This window comes from Microcebus murinus, chromosome 1 (assembly GCF_040939455.1).
Source record: "Microcebus murinus isolate Inina chromosome 1, M.murinus_Inina_mat1.0, whole genome shotgun sequence".
NCBI lineage: Eukaryota > Metazoa > Chordata > Mammalia > Primates > Cheirogaleidae > Microcebus > Microcebus murinus.
This window is the reverse complement of record NC_134104.1, coordinates 40,094,063-40,115,607: the sequence shown is the minus strand read 5'-3', so window position 1 is coordinate 40,115,607 and position 21,545 is coordinate 40,094,063. Positions and strand designations below refer to the sequence as shown.

At 34.5% G+C, this 21,545-nt stretch overlaps 1 protein-coding gene across 1 annotated transcript in view; it reads left to right on the top strand.

Annotated features, from left to right (window-relative positions):
- The window catches only part of PROS1 (protein S), a 75,879-nt gene that overhangs the window by 39,699 nt on the left and 14,635 nt on the right, over positions 1 to 21,545 (top strand). Inside the window, exons 4-10 of the mRNA XM_076001034.1 lie at positions 2,722 to 2,808; positions 8,306 to 8,428; positions 8,528 to 8,659; positions 11,372 to 11,497; positions 13,418 to 13,539; positions 15,647 to 15,762; positions 18,739 to 18,928. Coding sequence (XP_075857149.1) covers positions 2,722 to 2,808; positions 8,306 to 8,428; positions 8,528 to 8,659; positions 11,372 to 11,497; positions 13,418 to 13,539; positions 15,647 to 15,762; positions 18,739 to 18,928 — 896 coding nt within the window. The remainder of the gene's footprint in view (positions 1 to 2,721; positions 2,809 to 8,305; positions 8,429 to 8,527; positions 8,660 to 11,371; positions 11,498 to 13,417; positions 13,540 to 15,646; positions 15,763 to 18,738; positions 18,929 to 21,545) is intronic.

The following is a 21,545-nucleotide window of genomic DNA, read 5'->3' as shown; positions in this document are numbered from 1 at the left end:
AGGTGGCAAATAATTGGGCTGAATTGTGTCCATGCCTGAGGCTTTATGGATACAGAATTTAAGAGTGCTGAACAAAGAAAAGTATCTGAGAAATTTCTAAGCAAAATATTGAAAGAGTTGCACAGCTACTTTTAATGGTATATAGTAAAGTGCAAGAGGAGAGAAATTCTTAGATTTTATAATTAAAAGGGAAGCAGGGTGAAAAGATTTGGAAAACTCGCAGCCTATCATCCATTTAAAGGGTGAAGAGGTGTCTTTAGGATAACAAACCAAGTAGAACAGGGCCAAGTAACTATTCGCTAAAGAGGTTATCATGGATAGAAGGGAGCCACATGATATTCATCAAGACAATGAGAGAAAGACCCCAAAGGCATTTCAGAAATCTTCAAGGTTTCCCCTTTCATCACTGACCCAGAGTAGGACCTTCATGCAAGGTTTTCATAGAGGTGCCTGCAGGACCTCAGTGTTCACTGCCTCAGCACTCTGCTCCTTGAATTCCAGTGCAGTGATGCTCAACCATCCCAGCCATGGCTCAGGTGCACCCAGGTGCATCACAACCCACCACTTGGGAAGGTACAAGCCATAAATGTTGGTGGTGTCCTTGTGGTGCTAATTCTGCAGGTGCACAGAATGCAAGAGCTGTGGGGCCAGGGCAGCCCCCACCTATGTTTCAAAGAATATCATGGACAACCCTTGGGGCTCAGGCAAAGATTTGTTCCAGGGGCAGAGCCACCACCCAGAGGCCTCACTAGGACAATGCCCAGTGGAGATGTAGGAGTGGAGCTACCACAAAGAGATTCACAGGCACAGCAAAAAGGCCCTCAACAAATGCTGAGGCACCTTGATATTGGACTTTCCAGCCTTCAGAACTCTGAGAAATAAATTTATTTTCTTTACAATTATCCAGTCTATTGTATTCTGTTATAGCAACACAAAACAGACTAGGATAGGGGTTCCAGAAGTACCACAAGATGTGTAAGTTATTGTTTTTATGGGAAAATATTCTAACCCACCATGGTAGGCTGAATAATGACTCCCCAAAGATATCCAGGTCCTAATCCTCAGAACCTGTAAATGTTACCTAAATGACAAAAAGCACTTTGCAGATGTGATTAAGTTAAGGATCTTTTGATGGGGACATTGTCGTGGATTATCTGGGAGGGCCCAATATAACCATAAGGTTCATTATAAGAGGGTTGCAGGAGATCAGAGTCAATAGTAGCACATGTGACAATGAAACAAGAATTAGAAGTGATGCAAGGATGAAGCCAAGAGCCAAAAATGCAGATGGCCTCTAGAAGCTAAAAAAGAAGTTTCCAGAAGTAATGAAGGCCTATTGACACTTTTGTTTTAGATTTCTGTCCCCATAACTATAAGACAATAAATTTGTTTTTCTAAAGCTGCTACATTTGTGGTAATTTGTCACAGTAGCAATAGGAAACTTAAACACATACTGACTTCAAGAGAGGCTTTGAATCTGTGATAAATTGCATTTTTCCAAAGATAGCACAAAAATATCCCCCATCCCACATAACTCTTTTACAGTGGGCCATTTTGCCATGAAGAAGTCGAATCTGTCTCCCCTCCAACCCCCTTGAATCTGGGTGGACCTGGGACTGCTTTGATCAATAGAATGTGGTGGAAGTGATACAATACCCCTTAACTGTCCTGGCAGCTTCCGCTTTCTCCTTGGAAGCTAGCTGCTGTGAAAGAAGTGCTAGGAACAGCATGCTTTTTCAACTGCATGGGGAATTCCTAAGCATGAAATATCATGTGGAAAGAGACATGCCAAAAAGCTTGAGTGCCATCTTGGAAGTAGATCCCCCAGCCTCAGCCACCCTGGCTGACTCTCCACGAGCAGAGACAAACAGCCCAACCAAACTCTTCCCAAATATTTGATCCACAAATCATAAGAAAAATAAAACGATTATTTAGCTACTAATTTTAGAAGTTGTTTGTTACCCATCAAAAGCTAACCAAAACACCACCTTTTTTAGCAAGTTGTTGACTATCTGAACAATGAAGTGATACATAGAATGTCTTCATTGGCTATCAAGAATTATATTTTTGGCACTAAGTGTCTCCTAATTACTTTAAAGTCCCTAGTACTTTGTCTCTATTATTTCAGCTGTTATTTCTTAGTTTGCTAGCAATGTCTGCTAGGTTACAATATCTAATTTCACAGGATTGTTGTGAAGAATGAAAGGAATGAAATAAACCTGCTTTGTAATATTGAAGCATTATACAAATATTATTGTATTAGTCTCTATGCAACATTAAAAAAAGTGGAAGTTGCCTACAGCAACGAGAGACACTAACTCATTCTACTGACTTAATTATATATACTTTATAAAGGCTGAGGCTCTGGTCTACAGATTTGAGGATAACATTACATCTCTGTTACAGAATTAAAAACATAGATTTATATGATAATAAATTTCCCTGCTAATCCAAGGTTTTTTTCATCTCTGGCTTTAAGGTTCTTCTACAGAGAGAAGCAGCTACTATAAACCTATTTTTCATGATTTTGTATTTATTATAATCTTGCTTGCAGATTTTTACATTTGCACAAACGTAGATGAAAACATTTAGGGCCGATATTTTGAATACTTAATTTTGTGAATCCACAGGAGCATAAATATCCTACCTCTTGAGATAATTTCTACCATGATTTCAAATCAGTGTCTACTCTAAGAAGATTGTGTATGTTTTTATTTACAGGTTGTCTTGGCTCGTTTCGAGCAGGATTATTCACTGCTGCACGTCAGTCAACTAATGCTCACCCTGACCTAAGGAGCTGTGTCAATGGTAAGTGCTTCTACCATCAATTTAAAAAACAAAACAAAACAAAAATCCTACAAGTAAAGTATAACCATGTTAACACAAACTAGTATTTAAAATCAACACATGAGCCCTTGATGATTTGTATGGCCAGCAAAAAAAGTATTTTTAAACTGCAGCTGAAAGAATGCTTTTTAGTTGTAAATACTTCTGTTTTACTCAAAATGAATTTTTCATCTAATATTTAAACTGAGCAGTGTTCCTCGTTTAGTAAGCTTTAGGTCATAGACTTCAGAATTTTTATTCCTCACAGCTTTATTTTGGCTGTTGTTGCATAATCATGTAGTATAACCAAATGTTACAGTTGATTAATAGGTCAAAGTGGAGCTATGTTTATTTTTCTAACTTTTTGGCATCAATAATACAGATGTGGGAAATATCATGTGAATCAAATTAGCCTTCTTGGGCCAATTTGTGGTCTAAAGATCACAAAGGGCCTGATGATAATGTTGGTAGATTATTTTTTACTAATTTACCAATTTTCCAACTGAGAGTAAAAGCAAAAAGATGCAACTGAAATATATAAATTGTGATGTTTGTTCAGTGAATATTTTACATGCAGCATAGACATTCTCTAAATATTCATCTATCTGCATTTTCCTCAGTTTAAAGTGGCTGTAGTTTCATAGGTAGAACAGTTTGCCTGAACATATATATTTAATTCATACTTTATCTTTTAAAAAAAAATCTACCAAAAAACAGGAAAATAATAGTTTTGGTAATAATTTCCTAATAGCTTGTTTTCTATCATTTTAACTAGTGCCTAATTTATTAACATTTTCCAAAAAATTTAATGACTTTATGATAAAAGTTTTTGAAAAATTCTGGGATTAATTAAGTTTTAGTTAGATTGGTTATTTATCTATCAAACAACAGAAGTTTCCTCTACTTTAAGCAAAGGGATGGAAGTATTTGGAATATTGGATGTATTGGAAAAAGGAGAAGAACTTGTACAATTGACTAGGAAGATTTGAGAAGCAAGTGTGAAACTGTGCATAAACCAAGGGACTATTGTAATGTCTAATGAGGGGAAAGAGATCACAAATAAGTACAGAAATGAGTGGCATATCATTTAAGGTGGTGATAAAGTGTAGTGATATTTTATGAAGAAAATAAACAAAGACTATAATTGAGCTTTACTTTGTAATTTTTAATATTCTTTTTTCTGGTAATATTACAAGAGTCTTGCTTTGTTGCCGGGATAGAATGCAGTGGTGTCAACATAGCTCATTGCAACCTCAAACTCCTGGGCTCAAAGCGATCCTCCTACCTCAGCCTTTTGAGTAGTTAGGACTACAGACTCATGCCACAAAACCTGGCTAATTTTTCTATTTTTAGTAGAGACAGGGTGTCGATCTTGCATAGGCTGGCCTTGACTCCTGAGTTCAGGTAATCCTCCTGCCTCGGTCTCCCAGAGTACTACATTACAGGCATGAGCCACCATGCCTGGCCCATCCATTAATTTTAAAAATATCTATGTGTATATATTTCAAGTGAGTTTCTTTTGAGTCTTGCTGTTTTATCCAGTCTGATAATTGCTGTATTTTAATTGGAATGTTAGAGTATAGAGCATTTATATCCAACGTAATCATTGATATGATTGGGTTTAAATTTGTTGGTGATCCCATCTGCTTTTTTTTTTTGTATGATTATGTACATTTTTTTTATTTCGGCATATTATGGGGGTACAGATTTTAAGGTTTCAATAAATGCCCATTCCCCCCTCCCCCCACAAGTCTGAGTCTCCAGTATGACCATCCCCCAGATGGTGCACATCTCACTCATTATGTATGTATATACCTGCCCCCCTCCCCCCTCATTTGCTTTTTTTTTTTTTTGAGACAGAGTCTCACTCTGTTGCCCTGGCTAGAGTGAGTGCCATGGCGTCAGCCTAGCTCACAGCAACCTCAAACTCCTGGGCTCAAGCAATCCTCCTGCCTCAGCCTCCCGAGTAGCTGGGACTACAGTCATGTGCCACCATGCCCGGCTAATTTTTTCTGTATGTATTACTTGGCCAATTAATTTCTTCCTATTTATAGTAGAGACAGGGTCTCGCTCTTGCTCAGGCTGGTTTCAAACTCCTGACCTCGAGCAATCCGCCCGGCCTCGGCCTCCCAGAGTGCTAGGATTACAGGCGTGAGCCACTGCTCCCGTCCTCATTTGCTTTTTGATTCTTCCTCCTGCAATTGTGCCAAATAATTGAGTCTCCTTTGGGGGTTAATTTTATGGTATCTCCACTATTTACTTGCTAATTATACCTCATAAACTTATTTTGCTCTTTTCTTTAGTGTTTACAATGTACATCAGTAACTTTTTATAGTCTACATTCAAATAATATTATACTATATATACAGTGTAAGGAACTTAAAATGATAGAATTTTATGTTCTTTCTATTTTTTGAACTGTTTTTGCCTTAGATTTTAATATTATACATTATCAACTCCACAATACATTAGTTTAAAAAGAGATTAACAAATGAGAAGATATTAATTTATATTTTCTCAAATATTTACCATTGCTGGCACTCTGTATTCTTTTGTGTAGATCCAAATTTCCATCTGTAAACATTTTCCTTCTGCATCAAGAACTTGCTTTAATATTTTGTTTAGTGCATTTCTGATGAAGATAGATTTTCTCAAATTTTTTATTTTTTATTTTTTTTATTTTTATTTTTTTTTGAGACAGAGTCTCACTCTGTTGCCTGGGGTAGAGTGCTGTGGCATCAGCCTGGCTCACAGCAACCTCAAATTCCTGGGCTCAAGGGATCCTCTTGCCTCAGCCTCCTGAGTAGCTGGTACTACAGGCATGCACTCCACCATGCCCAGAAAATTTTTTTACATTTTTAGTTGTCTGGCTAATTTCTTTCTATTTTTAGTAGAGACAGGGTCTCGCTCTTGCTTAGGCTGGTCTGGAACTCCTGAGCTGAAGCAATCCTCCCACCTCAGCCTCCCAGAATGCTAGGATTACAGGTGTGAGCCACTGTGCCAGCCAATTTCTCATATTTTTAAATCAAGAATGTATCCTATATTGATTTTATTTTTGGAAGATATTTTTATTAAAGATTTACTCATTGATATGTTCTTTCAGTCCGTTAAAGATGTCTCTCCATTGTCTACTGATCAGAATAGATTCTGATGAAAAATCTGCTGTCATTCTTAGTTTTTCCCCTATGTATGTACTGGTTTTTTTGTTTATTTGTTTGTTTTTCCTTCAATCTGGATTTAATATTTCTCTTTGTCACTGGTTTTCTTCAAATTGAAATGGTATTTTTACCTTCATTCTGCTTGGGGTTTGCTGAACTTCCTAGATCTGTGGGTTCATAATTTTCATTATAGTTGGAAATTATTTAATATTATTTCTTGGCCGGGTGCTGTGGCTCATGCCTGTAATCCTAGCACTCTGGGAGGCTGAGATGGGCGGATCATTTGAGCTCAGGAGTTCAACACCAGCCTGAGTAAAAGCGAGACCCCATTTCTACTAAAAATAGAAAGAAATTATCCGGACAATTAAAAATATATAGAAAAAATTAGCTGGGCATGGTGGTGCATGCCTGTAGTCCCAGCTACTGCCTGTAGACCCTTCTGCTGAGGCAGAAAGGTCGCTCGAGCCCAGGAGTTTGAGGTTTCTGTGAGCTATGCTGATGCCAGGGCACTCTAGCCTGGGCAGCAGAGTGAGACTCTGTCTTAAAAACAAACAAACAAACAAACAAACAAACAAATATTACTTCTTCACATTTTTTTCCCACAGCTATTTCTCCTGTTCACCTAGGAGTTCAATAACACATATATTAGGCCATTTGATAGTGTTCCACAAGTCACTGATTCTCTGGTTATTTATTTATTGGTTGTTTTTATCTGTTCTTCATTTTGGATAGTTTTTATATCTTCAAGTTCATTCTTCTTTTCTTCTGCCATGTGTAATTTGCTTTTAATTCCCCCTTCAGTATTTTTTTTTTATTTCATATATTTTAGTTTTCATCTCAATAACTCCCATTTAGGTCTCATACATCTATATATTTTTTTCATTGTATGTTTGTATTTACTACTGGAACATATGAAGTTCAGTTATAATAGTTGTATTGACTTACTTTTCTGCTTGTTCTATCATTTCTGGGTATTTATCCATCATTTGATTTTTCTCTTGGCTATAGGCCATGTTTTCTTGCTTCTTAGCATGCCTACTTGAAGTTTTTACAAGACAAGACAAATACTACTCATAGTATCAGTAGAAAAGAGAATTTGGGACTTCTAATTTGAGTTAAGATAAAGTAATGGGGACCAGATTTACTCTTCTGTGTTAAATAAGTAGAACTCTTGTCAAATATATGAAAAACAGTTTTTAGACATTGTATAACAGGCAGCATAGTGCTGCAATTCTAAAGGGAAGGAAAATAAGCAGTGTATGTTGTTGGATTCTAGATTTTGTTGTCTTCTTCCAAATACTGTTTGCTTTTGTTTTAATACTCAGCTAAGTTACTTGGAATATGTTAATAAAGCCTTGAATTTAAGGTCTGTTAGGGCAGTCTGGAGTAGCCATTGGCTTAACATTAATTTAGCCTCTATAAATAAGGCTATATCCTTGTGATAATTTTACCTGATGCCCTCCATAGTATGAGATATTTTCAGTCTAGCTAGTGTAAAATGAATTATCGCTAGCCCTGTGTAAACTCTGCAAATTGTCCTGTGCAAATCATTATTCAGCCAAAGACTTTAGGAGATATTATTGCAGATCTCTAGAGTCTCTCTCTCTCCCCCACCCCCTTCTTACTCCCTCTTTCTCTCCCCACACATACACACCATTTTCTCTCTCTGCCTTTACAGTAGTACCTTGGCCAGAAAAATTCTAGTTTGACCTCCCAGACTCTAATATTTGTCTTTTTGACACAGAGAGACCATTGGACACTAATTTTCTTGCATTGTTGTATAGAAACTGTCTCTAGGCAATAAGGTGCTATTGTAGGGCTCCCCTTGTTTATTTCCTTTCCCTTAGGAATCACAGTATTCTGCTTACTGTTCTACAATGTTTGAAAAATCATTATTTCATGTATTTTGACTGAGGTTCTACTTATTTAAGACAAGAGGATAAATCTGGTCCCCGTTATTCCATCTTAGCATGAATTGAAAGTCCCAAGTTCTTTTTTCTATTGATACTAAGAGTAGTATTATTTGTTCTTCCTACCTCATGGAATGTTTTTAAGGATCAAATAAGGTAATATATTTGGAAATATATTCAAATTATAGTTATAAAATAACTGTGCAGTGCAAAAGTAGTTTCCTTTTACAAAATAGTTATAAAGATTTGCCTAATGGACTCACTTTTTTAAATAAAAACATATTCTTTGAAGGAAGGAGTTATAATTTTTTCATTTTATAGGCTTCATGAGCAGGATTTTTATTACAGGGCACATAATTTTATTTAACCATGACATGAGGTAAAAATTAAATAGATGTCTATTTCTTTCAGCTATTCCAGACCAGTGTAATCCCCTGCCATGCAATGAAGATGGATATATAAACTGCAGAGATGGCCAAGCTACATTCACTTGCATTTGTAAATCAGGCTGGCAAGGAGAAAGGTGTGAATTTGGTATGTATAATAAATCCACCTGGCTCATCTGGATTGGCCATTAGAAAAGTTCTCTAAAGGTTATATTCTTTAAAAATAATTTATTTTTTTTCTTTTTAGATATAAATGAATGCAAAGATCCCTCAAATATAAATGGAGGTTGCAGCCAGATTTGTGATAATACACCTGGAAGTTACCACTGTTCCTGTAAAAGCGGTTTTGTTATGCTTTCAAATAAAAAAGACTGTAAAGGTAAGAGCAAAAAGGTAGAATAAAAGGGTGAGAACAAAATTGTGTTAGAACAAAATTTGTGTGAGAACAAAATTCAGTTAGAGGACTTTTCCTAGGAAATTCTTGGAAAACTCTCTGGTTGTAAGTGATTATAGTAAACATAAATTTGTATCCAGCCTGAAGCCTTGTGAAAGGATGAGAATGTCTTTAGTTTACGGTACTAGCAAGAGTGTTTTGTTGCTTTCTTATTGTGTGTGGGTACATACATATGTGCATGCTTCAGTTAAGAATTTCATTATAAAGTGAGGTTTCAGTGCAGGTCTTTGCATGTTGCAGACTGTAGAATCATTGTTTATCTTTTGTTTTCGGACACTACATTATTCTTTTCTTCCAATAAGATAAACAGCTATACAAAGAAATATACCACAATCTTTAATAATCTCTTCCATTGTATTTTATTTTTTCCTTTTCAGAAATACCTTTCTGATTTCCAATATAAACCCTTCATCTTGCATCTCATTTCCTGTTGTGGTTTTGGGAAAGATGCAGATATGGTTTTCTTTTTCTTTATACATTTAAGATCACATCATTGATCATAACTCCTTTTTTTGTTTTCTTCAGACTTAAATAATCTCTGTCAGTTTAGCTTTTAACATGTGATTTTACTAGTGTGTTTTTTCTTTGTTTCCCTGTCTCCCACATTTTGACTTTTTTTCTCTATAGTACTCTCCTTTCTGTTTGCCTGTTTTAACTGCTGTAACTAAATCTTCAAATACTTGTGCTAGGTGTGTGGATAACTAAAAAAAAAATTCCCCAGTATGGAGTTAAATTTTGCCTTTAGAAACTGGGTATGGTTAACATAGAAGCCCCTGGCCCCCACCACACACACACACACACACACACACACACACACACACACACACCCCTTTATTGTTTTGCTAAGAGGAAAAAAATTAGTTAAGTTAAAATGTGAAGTTTTCTTGTTGAACTCTTTACTTATATCTGCTTTGGTAAATCTCCAAACTAGATTCATATTCAAATGGTCTCTTACTGCATTGTAATTTTTAGTATGGTATAGTTTACTGTAATATTATTTAAAGTGCAGTAACTAACACTTTCTACTAAATAATTATTAAATTTGTGACCATCTTTCTTATCTGCCTATTTGAAGGTGTGTTTGAGTTTAGATAATTTAGAATAATAACAATATTATTAGAACAATAGTTACAAAAAACCATAATAATTCTGGATGCTGTATGCATTCCATAAACAAATAGTGCCCGTTCATACTTCAACATTAAAAATCTTCTTATAAATAAGAATGTTCCCAATGACCAGAACATATGTTTTTATATTCTTCATTTATACAATCCTTCATCCATGATACTTAAGTGACAGAATACATAATACTTGGAAGAATATCTATAAAACTCTTATAATGAGACCTTTGCCAAAACATGAATATGCTTAGATCAAGTTGCCAGGAGTTGTGTAAAAATGAGAGAATAAAACTTTTCACCAGACATTAGATGTCAGTGTAGACATCATAAAATCAATGTTATATAACCTAAATGCATATGATCTAAATAAGCAATATGCCTCAAACCAAATAATTTTAATCATACTTTTAGTGTATTTTAAAAGTGTGTATTTTATAGCTCTTTTAAAAAATTATTTTATTTTGAATTAATTCAAGATACACATGAAGTTGTAAGAAGTGATACAGAGAGATCTGCTGTGTACTCTTTCCCTTAATGGCAACATTTGACAAAATTATAGTACAATCTCACATCTAGGATCTTGACAAAGACACAGTAAAAATATAGAAAAATTCCCACAAGAGAACTGATTCCATTATTTTTGTGCAAGTTATTTTAAATAGAGTAATATATATGAAATTTTGGCTATTAGTTTATGGGAAAAAGTTGTCAACTTTTTAGAATAGAAAATACATTTTCCATTCTGAATTTTTTTCTTTCTCTAGAGAGCACAGATAAGAGAAATTCACTAATAATTATATCTGAATTATTTCTGTCACTTGTTTTGTTTTTCCACAGGTTCTTATCTAGTAACTAGTTGCACTCAATGTTTTGTCTCCTACTTCATTCTGTAATATAATAAATGCTTTTGAAATTTCTGAAGTATTAGTTTTGCACTAAATTTATCTTGGGCTAACTGCAGTTTTATAAGTGCTTTGAGACCTTACTCAAACCCATTTTAAATTTCAATCACTATTGAATACTTTAGGCAACAATAGTAGTGTATGGATTAGATATTTATCCATTTCCAAAGGAATAAGATAAGACAGATGAGCCATCTACTTTGTTTTATATTTGTGATAATATGGAGTGAATCTACTTTCAAGACTTTATTTCAGACACATGTATTTAGAATACATTTGAAGAATATTAAGACTATGGTTGAATCTCTTCTTCTGTTTATTTTCATACTATAACCTGACAGATAAGAAAATAACTAAAGCCCTCTCCTTCTTTTACATAACTATAAAGGAACATGGCAAACATCAATCAAATTCCCTATACATTTGTATAAAGAAATCATATTTAGTGAATTAAAATATGATGACAGATTTAATATTTTATTGTTCCAAGACCAATCTTTTGTCTCACTGCATATATTAAACTAGATCTAGGAAACACAAATCAAAGATTCTTTGCTTGTGTCTTTTGGTATGGGAAAAATGTTTTTTTAATATATTGGTTTCATTTATAGATATGGACGAATGCTCTATGAAGCCAAGCATTTGTGGCACAGCTGTGTGCAAGAACATCCCAGGAGACTTTGAATGTGAATGCCCTGAAGGCTACAGATACGATCCCAAATCAAAGTCTTGTGAAGGTAGAATGGTGGTGGTATCATTGCTGATGGTGGAGAGGATGGGTTTGAACCCTGAGTTGATACATAAAAGGATTGATTGATTTTGTTTGAAATCAACAATCAGATTTCTAGCTTGGTAAATTGGGTAATCATTGGCTTCCTTCCAGAGTAAAAGTATATAAGACACATGGTCTTTAGGTTTAATGTTATGCACGCCAATTGGCCCATTAGGCTATGCATGAATTGGAGAATTCCATGTGTGACAAAAGCAAGATAAACATATTTTCACATTATTTAGATCATATTCAAAGATAAAGAGAATTTCGTTTTGGAAGGAAAAACATATATACAAAAGAAAGACACAAGCTTAAAAAGTATGTGAGTGAAACAATTAGCCTGGTTGGAAACCTTAGGTTTTATTCCAAGCTTTTCAATGATTTTCTGTGCATATGTAAGTAAGCAGTTTATTCTAAGATGATAAATGACATAGTTCTGTTACCTCATCATAACCAAGTGATAATGGAACTTTAGAGACTTGAGAAATACTAATCAGGAATATCAGTGCCTATGTATTTGGGGTAGCCCCTTGCAGGCACTGTCACTTCATTTGGCTGCAGTGGCACTGCCATGTGCCTCAGGTAGCTTAAACATAGTAAAGAGTTTTTTTTTTTTTTTTTTTTTTTTTCAATCACGATAGATACAAATTATCTCACACCATTCCTTAAATTTTTTAAAATTTCAAAATGAATTTAATATCATGGATAAAACTAATCAAATCAATAACAATTTTTCTTTTGTGGTAAAATATGTATAATATAAAATGTACCCTTTTAACCATTTTTAAATGTACGATTCAGTGCCATTAATGACATTCACACTGTTGTGCAGCATCACCACTATTTCCAAAACTTTTTTTTTTTTTTTTTTTTTTTTTTTGAGACAGAGGCTCACTCTATTGCCTGGGTTAGAGTGCCGTGGCATCAGCCTAGCTCACAGCAACCTCAAACTCCTGGGCTCAAGCAATCCTCCTGCCTCAGCCTCCTGAGTAGCTGGGACAACAGGCATGTGCCACCATGCCCGGCTAATTTTTTCTCTATATATTAGTTGGCCAATTAATTTCTTTCTATTTATAGTAGAGACGGGGTCTCGCTCTTGCTCAGGCTGGTTTCAAACTCCTGACCTCGAGCAATCTGCCCGCCTCGGCCTCCCAGAGTGCTAGGATTACAGGCATGAGCCACTGTGCCCGGCCGACAGTTGAGACTTTTAATCTTTTTTATTTATTTATTTTATTTTATTTTATTTTATTGTATTTTATTTTATTTTGAGACAGAGTCTCACTTTGTTGCCCAGGCTAGAGTGAGTGCCGTGGCATTAGCCTGGCTCACAGCAACCTCAGTCTCCGGGGCTCAGCGATCCTACTGCCTCAGCCTCCCGAGTAGCTGGGACTACAGGCATGCACCACCATGCCTGGCTAATTTTTTGTATATATATTTTTAGTTGGTCAATTAATTTATTTCTATTTTTGGTAGAGACGGGGTCTCGCTCAGGCTGGTTTCGAACTCCTGACCTTGAGCAATCCGCCCGCCTCGGCCTCCCAAAGTGCTAGGATTACAGGCGTGAGCCACCACGCCCGGCGACTTTTAATCTTTTTTTTTTCTTCAAATTCAAAATCAGAAAATTAGTATAATTGTTATACTTTTATTATTACTTGCTGAAAGTTATAAATTAAATTTGTTGTTTCGAGTATGTAAATGAATAAAAATTACATTGTAACTTATTCCAATTTCCATGTCAAGTGTTTAAATGTGATTTGATGTCATAGGAATTTCTTTCCCTAAGGATCTATTATTATTGAATATCTCATACTAAAATCAGAATATTCCTCTGCCTTTTAGATTGAACATTTAGGAGATATTAAGATTTGTGTTTGTTTTACCCCAGATGTAGATGAATGCTCTGAGAACATGTGTGCCCAACTTTGTATCAATTACCCTGGAGGTTACTCTTGTTATTGTGATGGGAAGAAAGGATTCAAACTTGCTCATGATCAGAAGAGTTGTGAGGTAAACATTTTCCAATGCTAATCTTCTCATCTCTTTTTTAAAATGAGAGATCCAGGTATTTATTTTCATAATTCTGAGGTTAGTCAGAAAAATACAGTTGTTCTACATTAACTGCTTTAGTTCTAAGCAGGCTATGAGTCATGATCTATTTACTAATTGTGGTCATTTAAGTCATAAATATTGGGAATAATTAGTGGCTGGTTAAAAAAAATGCTACAGAGTCACAGTTCAGAGAGTGCTCATCCATAGCCAGTACATTTGTAAAATGAAAAAGATATGTTTACTTAAGAAAGCAAGAAAAGCTGAGGTTAATACTTTTCTTTGTGGAAAAAAATCTTCCATGGAAATTTTAATGCAATCATTTTCTAGTATTCACCTTTCTGTATCCCACTCTGATAAGTTTGTCACACCTTAGGCATGTTAGTACTTGTAAGAGTGCTCATAAACTTTCAGGTGGAAACAGCTTTGTCAGAACAGGATTTAGTGAAGTTTATCAAAATTCAGAGAGGTCAATTTTGTTAATCTGTGTCTCTCAAACTCACTTTTAGTTACTCAGATCGAATGCATAATTGACCCTGAAATTGAATATCAGGGATAGGTTTTAGATTTTCCTTCATTGAAATAAACAGGCCAACATCTTAAGCTCTTTTTTTTTTTTCTAAATTAGAGTCACAAATTGGTGATCCTTCTAATTCTTTCATCATTTTTTTTAACAAGTGAAGTTGAAATTATATATGAGTATGAGGCAAACTGTAAAAAAAAAAAAATCCCTAAATAATGATGTAACTGTGTATACACATACCTCTGTATGTGTTACCAATACAAAGCTGTATATGTCCAGAAAAATATAACTTTCAATATTATGCAACACACTTGGTAGAGGAAGATAAGGTAAGCTGGTAGGTACATGTAGTAAGTTTGGTACTGCTTAATTGAAATTCCATGCTATGTGAACATCTATTTTGTAATTTAGGGTTTTATTATTTCAGTATTTGTTGTTGGTATAGGCCACCATCTGCCTTGCAATAAATTTATCAAAGTTCTAAGGAGGGGCCGGGCGCGGTGGCTCACGCCTGTAATCCCAGCACTCTGGGAGGCCGAGGCGGGCGGATTGCTTGAGGTCAGGAGTTCGAAACCAGCCTGAGCAAGAGCGAGACCCGTCTCTACTATAAATAGAAAGAAATTAATTGGCCAACTAATATATATAGAAAAAATGAGCCGGGCATGGTGGCACATGCCTGTATTCCCAGCTACATGGGAGGCTGAGGCAGCAGGATTGCTTGAGGCCAGGAGTTTGAGGTTGCTGTGAGCTAGGCTGACGCCATGGCACTCACTCTAGCCTGGGCAACAAAGCATGACTCTGTCTCAAAAAAAAAAAAAAAAGTTCTAAGGAGGAACGAAATGTTATTTCTGGGCCTACATTTGATACAGTGCTACATAACAATTCCACTCAAAATATCCTTATATGTACCCAAGAACTTATCTCTTAAAAACTTTTCATTTTCATGTTTATTTTCACTGTTAGAAAAAAAATAACTTGATACCGTATATGATAACTCTAAATTACTTTCTTGTAAATTCTGTGGAGACTATATCTTAACTTGTATTTATTTCCTCCATGTTTTCCAGTATTCCCTTTTCTATCTAGATAGCATATTCTTGCTCAGAAAATCTTTGCTTAGTAAATGAATGAGTGAATAAATAAGGTTCTATTTTTTTGGTCCATTAATTCTTCCTCCTTTTGCCAGCTCCAAATGAAAATAAATACCTGGTGGTATTAAAGAGATAAATGTTGGTACTTGAAGAAAAAGATTGTATTTAGGAATGAGATTTGCAAAAAAATATTAATAGTAAAGACAAAAATTTAAAGCCACACACATTGAACATGACTTTAACACGCAGGTATTTTTAGAGGTTATACTGATGGATTATAGAAGGAATTGAAGATATAATAAAGAAGATATTGCTTTATTATTACCAAATATTCTTAACTTATTTTAGTATACAGAGGGTACATTAGGAACCAGAGAATGAATACACAATTTGACACAAACACCAAGCAATAACCTATGCAGTTTGTTTGTTCGTTTTGTTTCTTTTTCTCCAGGCTGTTCCAGTGTGCCTTCCCTTGAACCTTAACAAGAATTATGAATTACTTTACTTGGCAGAGCAGTTTGTAGGGGTTGTTTTATATTTAAAATTTCATCTTCCAGAAGTCACCAGGTGAGGAACTAATACCAATGATAATTTCTAGAAGTTAAATAGATAGAGATAGCAAAATAGTAACTAAAAAGGTTTGAAATGTATGAAATTGTATTGTCAATCAGATAATTTAGGTATATGATCAGTCACATGATTTGGAAAACCCTAAATTTAATTTGTTCCTTCACAAATGTCATTTCCATGCTAGACCCTATTCGAGTCATTCTAGGCTGACCTTTCCCCATGATCATTTTACCTTATTCCATCATTTTTTGTTTTCTAGCAAATACATATTTACTAAGAATCTGGGAAAGTAGATTCAGTATACTTGTGAAATTTTCATTGTTCTTTATATATAATGAAAACTAATGAGAAAATATTCATAGTATTGCTTTTAGAATATCATATTCAAAATTATTAAGGAAAACTTACAAGATTGCTTAAGTGGTTAAAGTGATTGTTTAAATAAGACATATATTACATAATTTTAGTTGACTATCTGAATACTTTGTTATTCTTGTAGTTAGATTGGCTTCAGGGAGGGAATAGTTGCTTATGTTTTTGAGTCATGATTCTACTTTAATTATTAAATTTTTTCAGAGCCATACATTGTTGGAAATAGAAGAAAGAAATTGGAATTTTGTTGGAATAATGGAAAGGAAACATATTTCAGACTGGTTATACAGTCCAAATTTTAAAATATTTTAATTAAATAAGCATGTATGTTTAGAATTTAATGTTAGATATGAATGATTATTCATTAAATAATTCAACTAAATTCATAGAAGTCTTATTATTAAGAAACATTAGCTAATTGTGGTTTACCTTCAGATACTTTTAGGAGTACAGTCAGCCCTCCACATCCACAGGTTCCTCATCTGTGAATTCAACCAACCTTGATTGACAGTATTAAAAAAAATAACAAAACAATATAACAATACAAAATAATACAAATTTTAAAATACAGTATAACAACTATTTGTGTAGTATTTACATTGTATTAGGTATTATAAGTAATCTAGAGATGACTTAAAGTATATGTGAAAATGCTAGTAGGTTATATGCAAATACTTTACTATGTCATTTTATATAAGGGACTTGAGCATCTGTGGATTTTTGTGTCCATGAGGGTCCTGGAACCAATCCCCCGTGGATACCTAGGGATGAATGTATTTATTTCTCACTGACATTAGTTTGACCCCTAACACTGTATCAGAATTGGCCAAATAATTATTTTTTACAGAATTTGCTTATTTTTTATTTATTTAGTTTAAACTTTTTATTGATGTATGATATACATACAGAAATGTGCACACATATTAAATATAATTTAAGTATAAAGCTAGATGAATTTTTATAAACTGCCGCCTGTCACTAACACAAAAAACAGCAAGTGATTTTTTTCCCTTTATCTCTGTTTCTCATGATCAAATACTTCCCCTACCCAAATGTTAACAAATTCACTCTTTTTTCCTCTCTACGATACTTCTACAAAAGAATGAATTGTTCCCCAGTGTAATGAATCAGTATGCTGTTGATATATTCCAGAAACATGACTCTGAAATACCATTTTAGCATGATTTTACAAAGAAAAGGAAATTATCTTCATAATGGGATCAACTTCTGGAAGATCTTGAGCACACACAGATTTGGATTTTGGCAAGATAATACATGCTTCACATCAGCAAAATCCTCAGATAATAATGAAATAGGATAGATAATGAAAGAGGATAGATGTCCTTATTACAAGCAAAATGGTTCTTTTTTTATATAATCTGAGTTCAGTAAGTTCCTACCACATTGTTATTCATCCAACATACTTTACTCCACATTTTACCTTTTTAGAATATTTCCTTGGAATTCTAAAGATGAAAAATGTTTATTCTATCACCTTTTCTTTGTTCCATTTGAGAGAGAGCTGTGTCCCATCGCAGATGGTGCCTCTATTACTATTGTATGTTGGGATGAGAGTGTGCGATTCCTTTTTGCCTTATTTAACAATTATCTAAAGTCCTGATTCTTTAACTTAAATTACCTTTTTGTAAACTTAACTCAGGTTACTAATAGTTAAACAAATATTTTTCCTTTTCCCTGTTTGTATTTTTTTAATCATTTTGATTTGCTAGTCCTTTGGAAACTTTAATGTTAATTCTCATTAAAGTATTCTAAGAACACTGAATCAACACATGTTATTTTAAATCCAACCTCCCTAAGATTTTCCTCCCCTGTAATAACTACATATATGTCTAGAGTCTTAAGAGCAACAGTCATCAGATACTCCTAAACACAGGGCTAGACTGTATCTTTTAAGCTTTTCTTCTGTGTATTCTACTGCAGCAGTTTATGCAATTAGAATTTTTAGAGAGCTTTTGAAATCAAGCTAATAGATACATTTTAAAGTTTCTGATTTTACCTTCCTTACCACACATGAAGGCTTAATTATGTCTGCAATTGTCCAGATGCTATCTTACAGATCTCTGTGAGTGATTCTTTCCTGACATATGGAAAGGAAATTTTCATAAGGAAAATATGCCTTTTGATGGAGAAACCAATCGTGAAATTGTAACATCTTTTATTAATAACTTATGCATACAACAACAAAAAAGACCTCACATCTTAATGTTAGGTTGTATAGTATATAAAAGGCTCCAGGAGAGATGCAGTATGCCTAATATTTGTAGATGTGTACTAATTCCAGCATTTGAAAGGTATCTTCAAAACATATGCCAAAAAAGATGAAAAATTACCAAAGCATCTGTTCCCTGGGAAAAAGAATCCAAGATTAAGCACGAAAATATAATATCTTGATTTTAAACACACATGGAACCAGAGATAATACATGAACAGTCTAATTCTGTCCTTATGTTAATTCCAGGAAACAAAATAACTAGTTGACTCTTTCAACATATTAGTGTTTTCTAATACAAGAAAAAAGAGTAGTACGTTGAGCTTTCCATATTTCTCAATATTATGAATCTCTCTTTGTCCATTGTTTAGATTTTCAGCTGAATTTGATTTCCGGACATATGACTCAGAGGGTGTTATACTGTATGCAGAATCTCTCGATCATTCAGCTTGGTTCCTGATTGCACTTCGTGATGGAAAGATTGAAATTCAGTTTAAGAATGAGTATACAACCAAAATCACAATTGGAGGCAAAGTTATTAATAATGGTCTATGGAATATGGTACATTTTACAGATTTTATGAATATCTTTTCAGTTGGATATAATTTGTTTTAAACACAATTTCTTTTTATAGTGATAGTAAACCAAAATGGGTTCCAATTTATCTGATGTTATATGAAGTGTATTCTAAACACTGTACATTCCTGAAACATGATACCCTCATTTAATGTATTAAGGAGTTCTTGTAATTATAATTGTTGTTAGTTATTTGCTTGAATTACTCTGTCTTTAACTTTTTGCCTTTTTTAGTGGCTGTCATTTGGTGAACAGTGGTGTCTCTCTTATAGGTCAGGGATTATTAGCAGGCATAACAATTTATGCAAAGCCACCACTGATCAAGGATAACTACCCTCAAATGCCACCAGTATTTTTTAAATGAAAGAGAAATGCACAAAGTAAAAAAATCAAAAAGTTAACTCAGTTTTAAATATGAGCATATTGATAAGTAATCAATTTTGTACAAACAGTATACCTAGTGGATACCAGTCAGCATGCTTAGAAACTATCATTTTTATATAGTCCTACAAATGGCCTTTATTTTAATAATCAAGAATAACACTTTAGGCTGGGCGCGGTGGCTCACGCCTGTAATCCTAGCACTCTGGGAGGCCGAGGCGGGCGGATTGCTCAAGGTCAGGAGTTCAAAACCAGCCTGAGCGAGACCCCGTCTCTACCATAAAAATAGAAAGAAATTAATTGGCCAACTAATATATATAATATAAAAATCAGCCGGGCATGGTGGCTCGTGCCTGTAGTCCCAGCTACTCGGGAGGCTGAGGCAGGAGGATCGCTTGAGCCCAGGAGTTTGAGGTTGCTGTGAGCTAGGCTGATGCCACGGCACTCACTCTAGCCTAGGGAAGAAAGCGAGACTCTGTCTCAAAAAAAAAAAAAAAAAAAAAAAAGAATAACACTTTAATCAACTGGATTAAATGGGACTTTTCTTGGAGAAAAGATTACTGCTAGTTGATAGTGGGGAGTAGTCTTTTCTGCAGTGAAATCATTACTACTGTCAGCAGAGGATAGCTGAGAGAAGATCAGCATCACATTAGAATGTAATGCTCTAAAAAGACACACCTTCCATGCCTATGGGAGCTGGCAAGAGGTCTATGTTGAGAAGCCATGTCAGGTCATCACTAAATGCTTTCATTCCTTCACTTATGCACTCATAAACTCATTTATTCAATCTGCTTTTAGTGAGCACTTTTAAAGTACTAGGTTCCTGATTTCAAGGTGCTAGAATTATACCAAGAGATTTGCCTTGCTCTTGAGATTTTCTCACAGATAAGTAGCTAATACTGCTTTATGAACTAATATAATGTAATGGGATCCTAATATCTATGGGAAATCTGTAATTGTATCATAATTCATTCATTGAGCACTTTGTGTACTGATCCTTATTGTAGATAGTAAAGATTGAACAATGAAAAAGTGAAGTCATTGCCCTTATGGAGCTTACATTCCAGTGGTGAGATGCAAACAATAAATGCATGAACAAATAAATACATAAGATAGTTATTAATGCTATGAGGAAAAAGAAGAGCAAAGCAAGACTTGAATAGAGAGGGGTAATAGTGTGCATACAGAATTAGGAAAGGCATGTCTGATGAAATTAGGTCTAAACTGAGACTTGAGGCACACATCATGAGAAATATATGGGGGTATGTAAATAATTCTCCATGTTGTGAACAGCAAGTACACAGTCTCATGGGAGAAGATATGTTTGGTGTTTGAGAAACACCACCACAAAGATTAGCATAGATAGATGCAGTAGAGTGAGAGAGGGGGAGAGTAGTTAGAAAATGAGATCAGAAATATGGTCCAAAATAAGATCATCTAGGGCCTTGGGGGCCATGATGAAGACTTTGGATTTTATGCTAAGTGAAAGGCTTTGGATGGTTTTGAGAAGTGATGTGATCTAACTTGCATTTTAAAAGATAATCCTGAACAGAACCTGGTGGCTTTTTGGAAACTAGATATTGGAGAGTGAGAGTAGAACAGGATATGGAGTTAGAAGACCATTGCAATAACCCAGTGGAGAGAGGATGACAGCTTTGGCCAGATAGCTTATGGTAGGGGGGATGCGAAGTTATCAGATTCTGAGTATATTTTTAAAGTTATGCCTTCAATTTAGATTTTCAAATATTCAGCATAAAGAAGGGTTTTAAGGCTATAAAATTGGCTATGTTGATCAGTGGTTCTAAACTCTATCTCGTCCAATGTCTGAGTATGTACAGTGCTCCTTTACTATCATATAATGAAATGCATCAGTAATGTAAGCTCCCTAATAGAATCTAATATAGTGTTCTCACTATTATATAAATAAAAGGAAAGTAATTTATATAAAAATATGTATTCAATATATAAATACTCAAGTACAACTATAGTACTTGTCATAGCTTTCTTCTATACTTAGAATAAACCGAAAGCTATAAATGAAAACATGTTGCAGTGTTGCATTAGCAACTCAAATACCACAAGTACATAAATGGTGTTGCCATCAGTAATATTAATTTTTCAAAGTGGTGAGAAACTCTTGATAGAGATCCAAGCAAAACAAACATCAATACATCCTTGGATGATGAGATTACTGCATTCTTGAAAAATGTAATGAATGCTA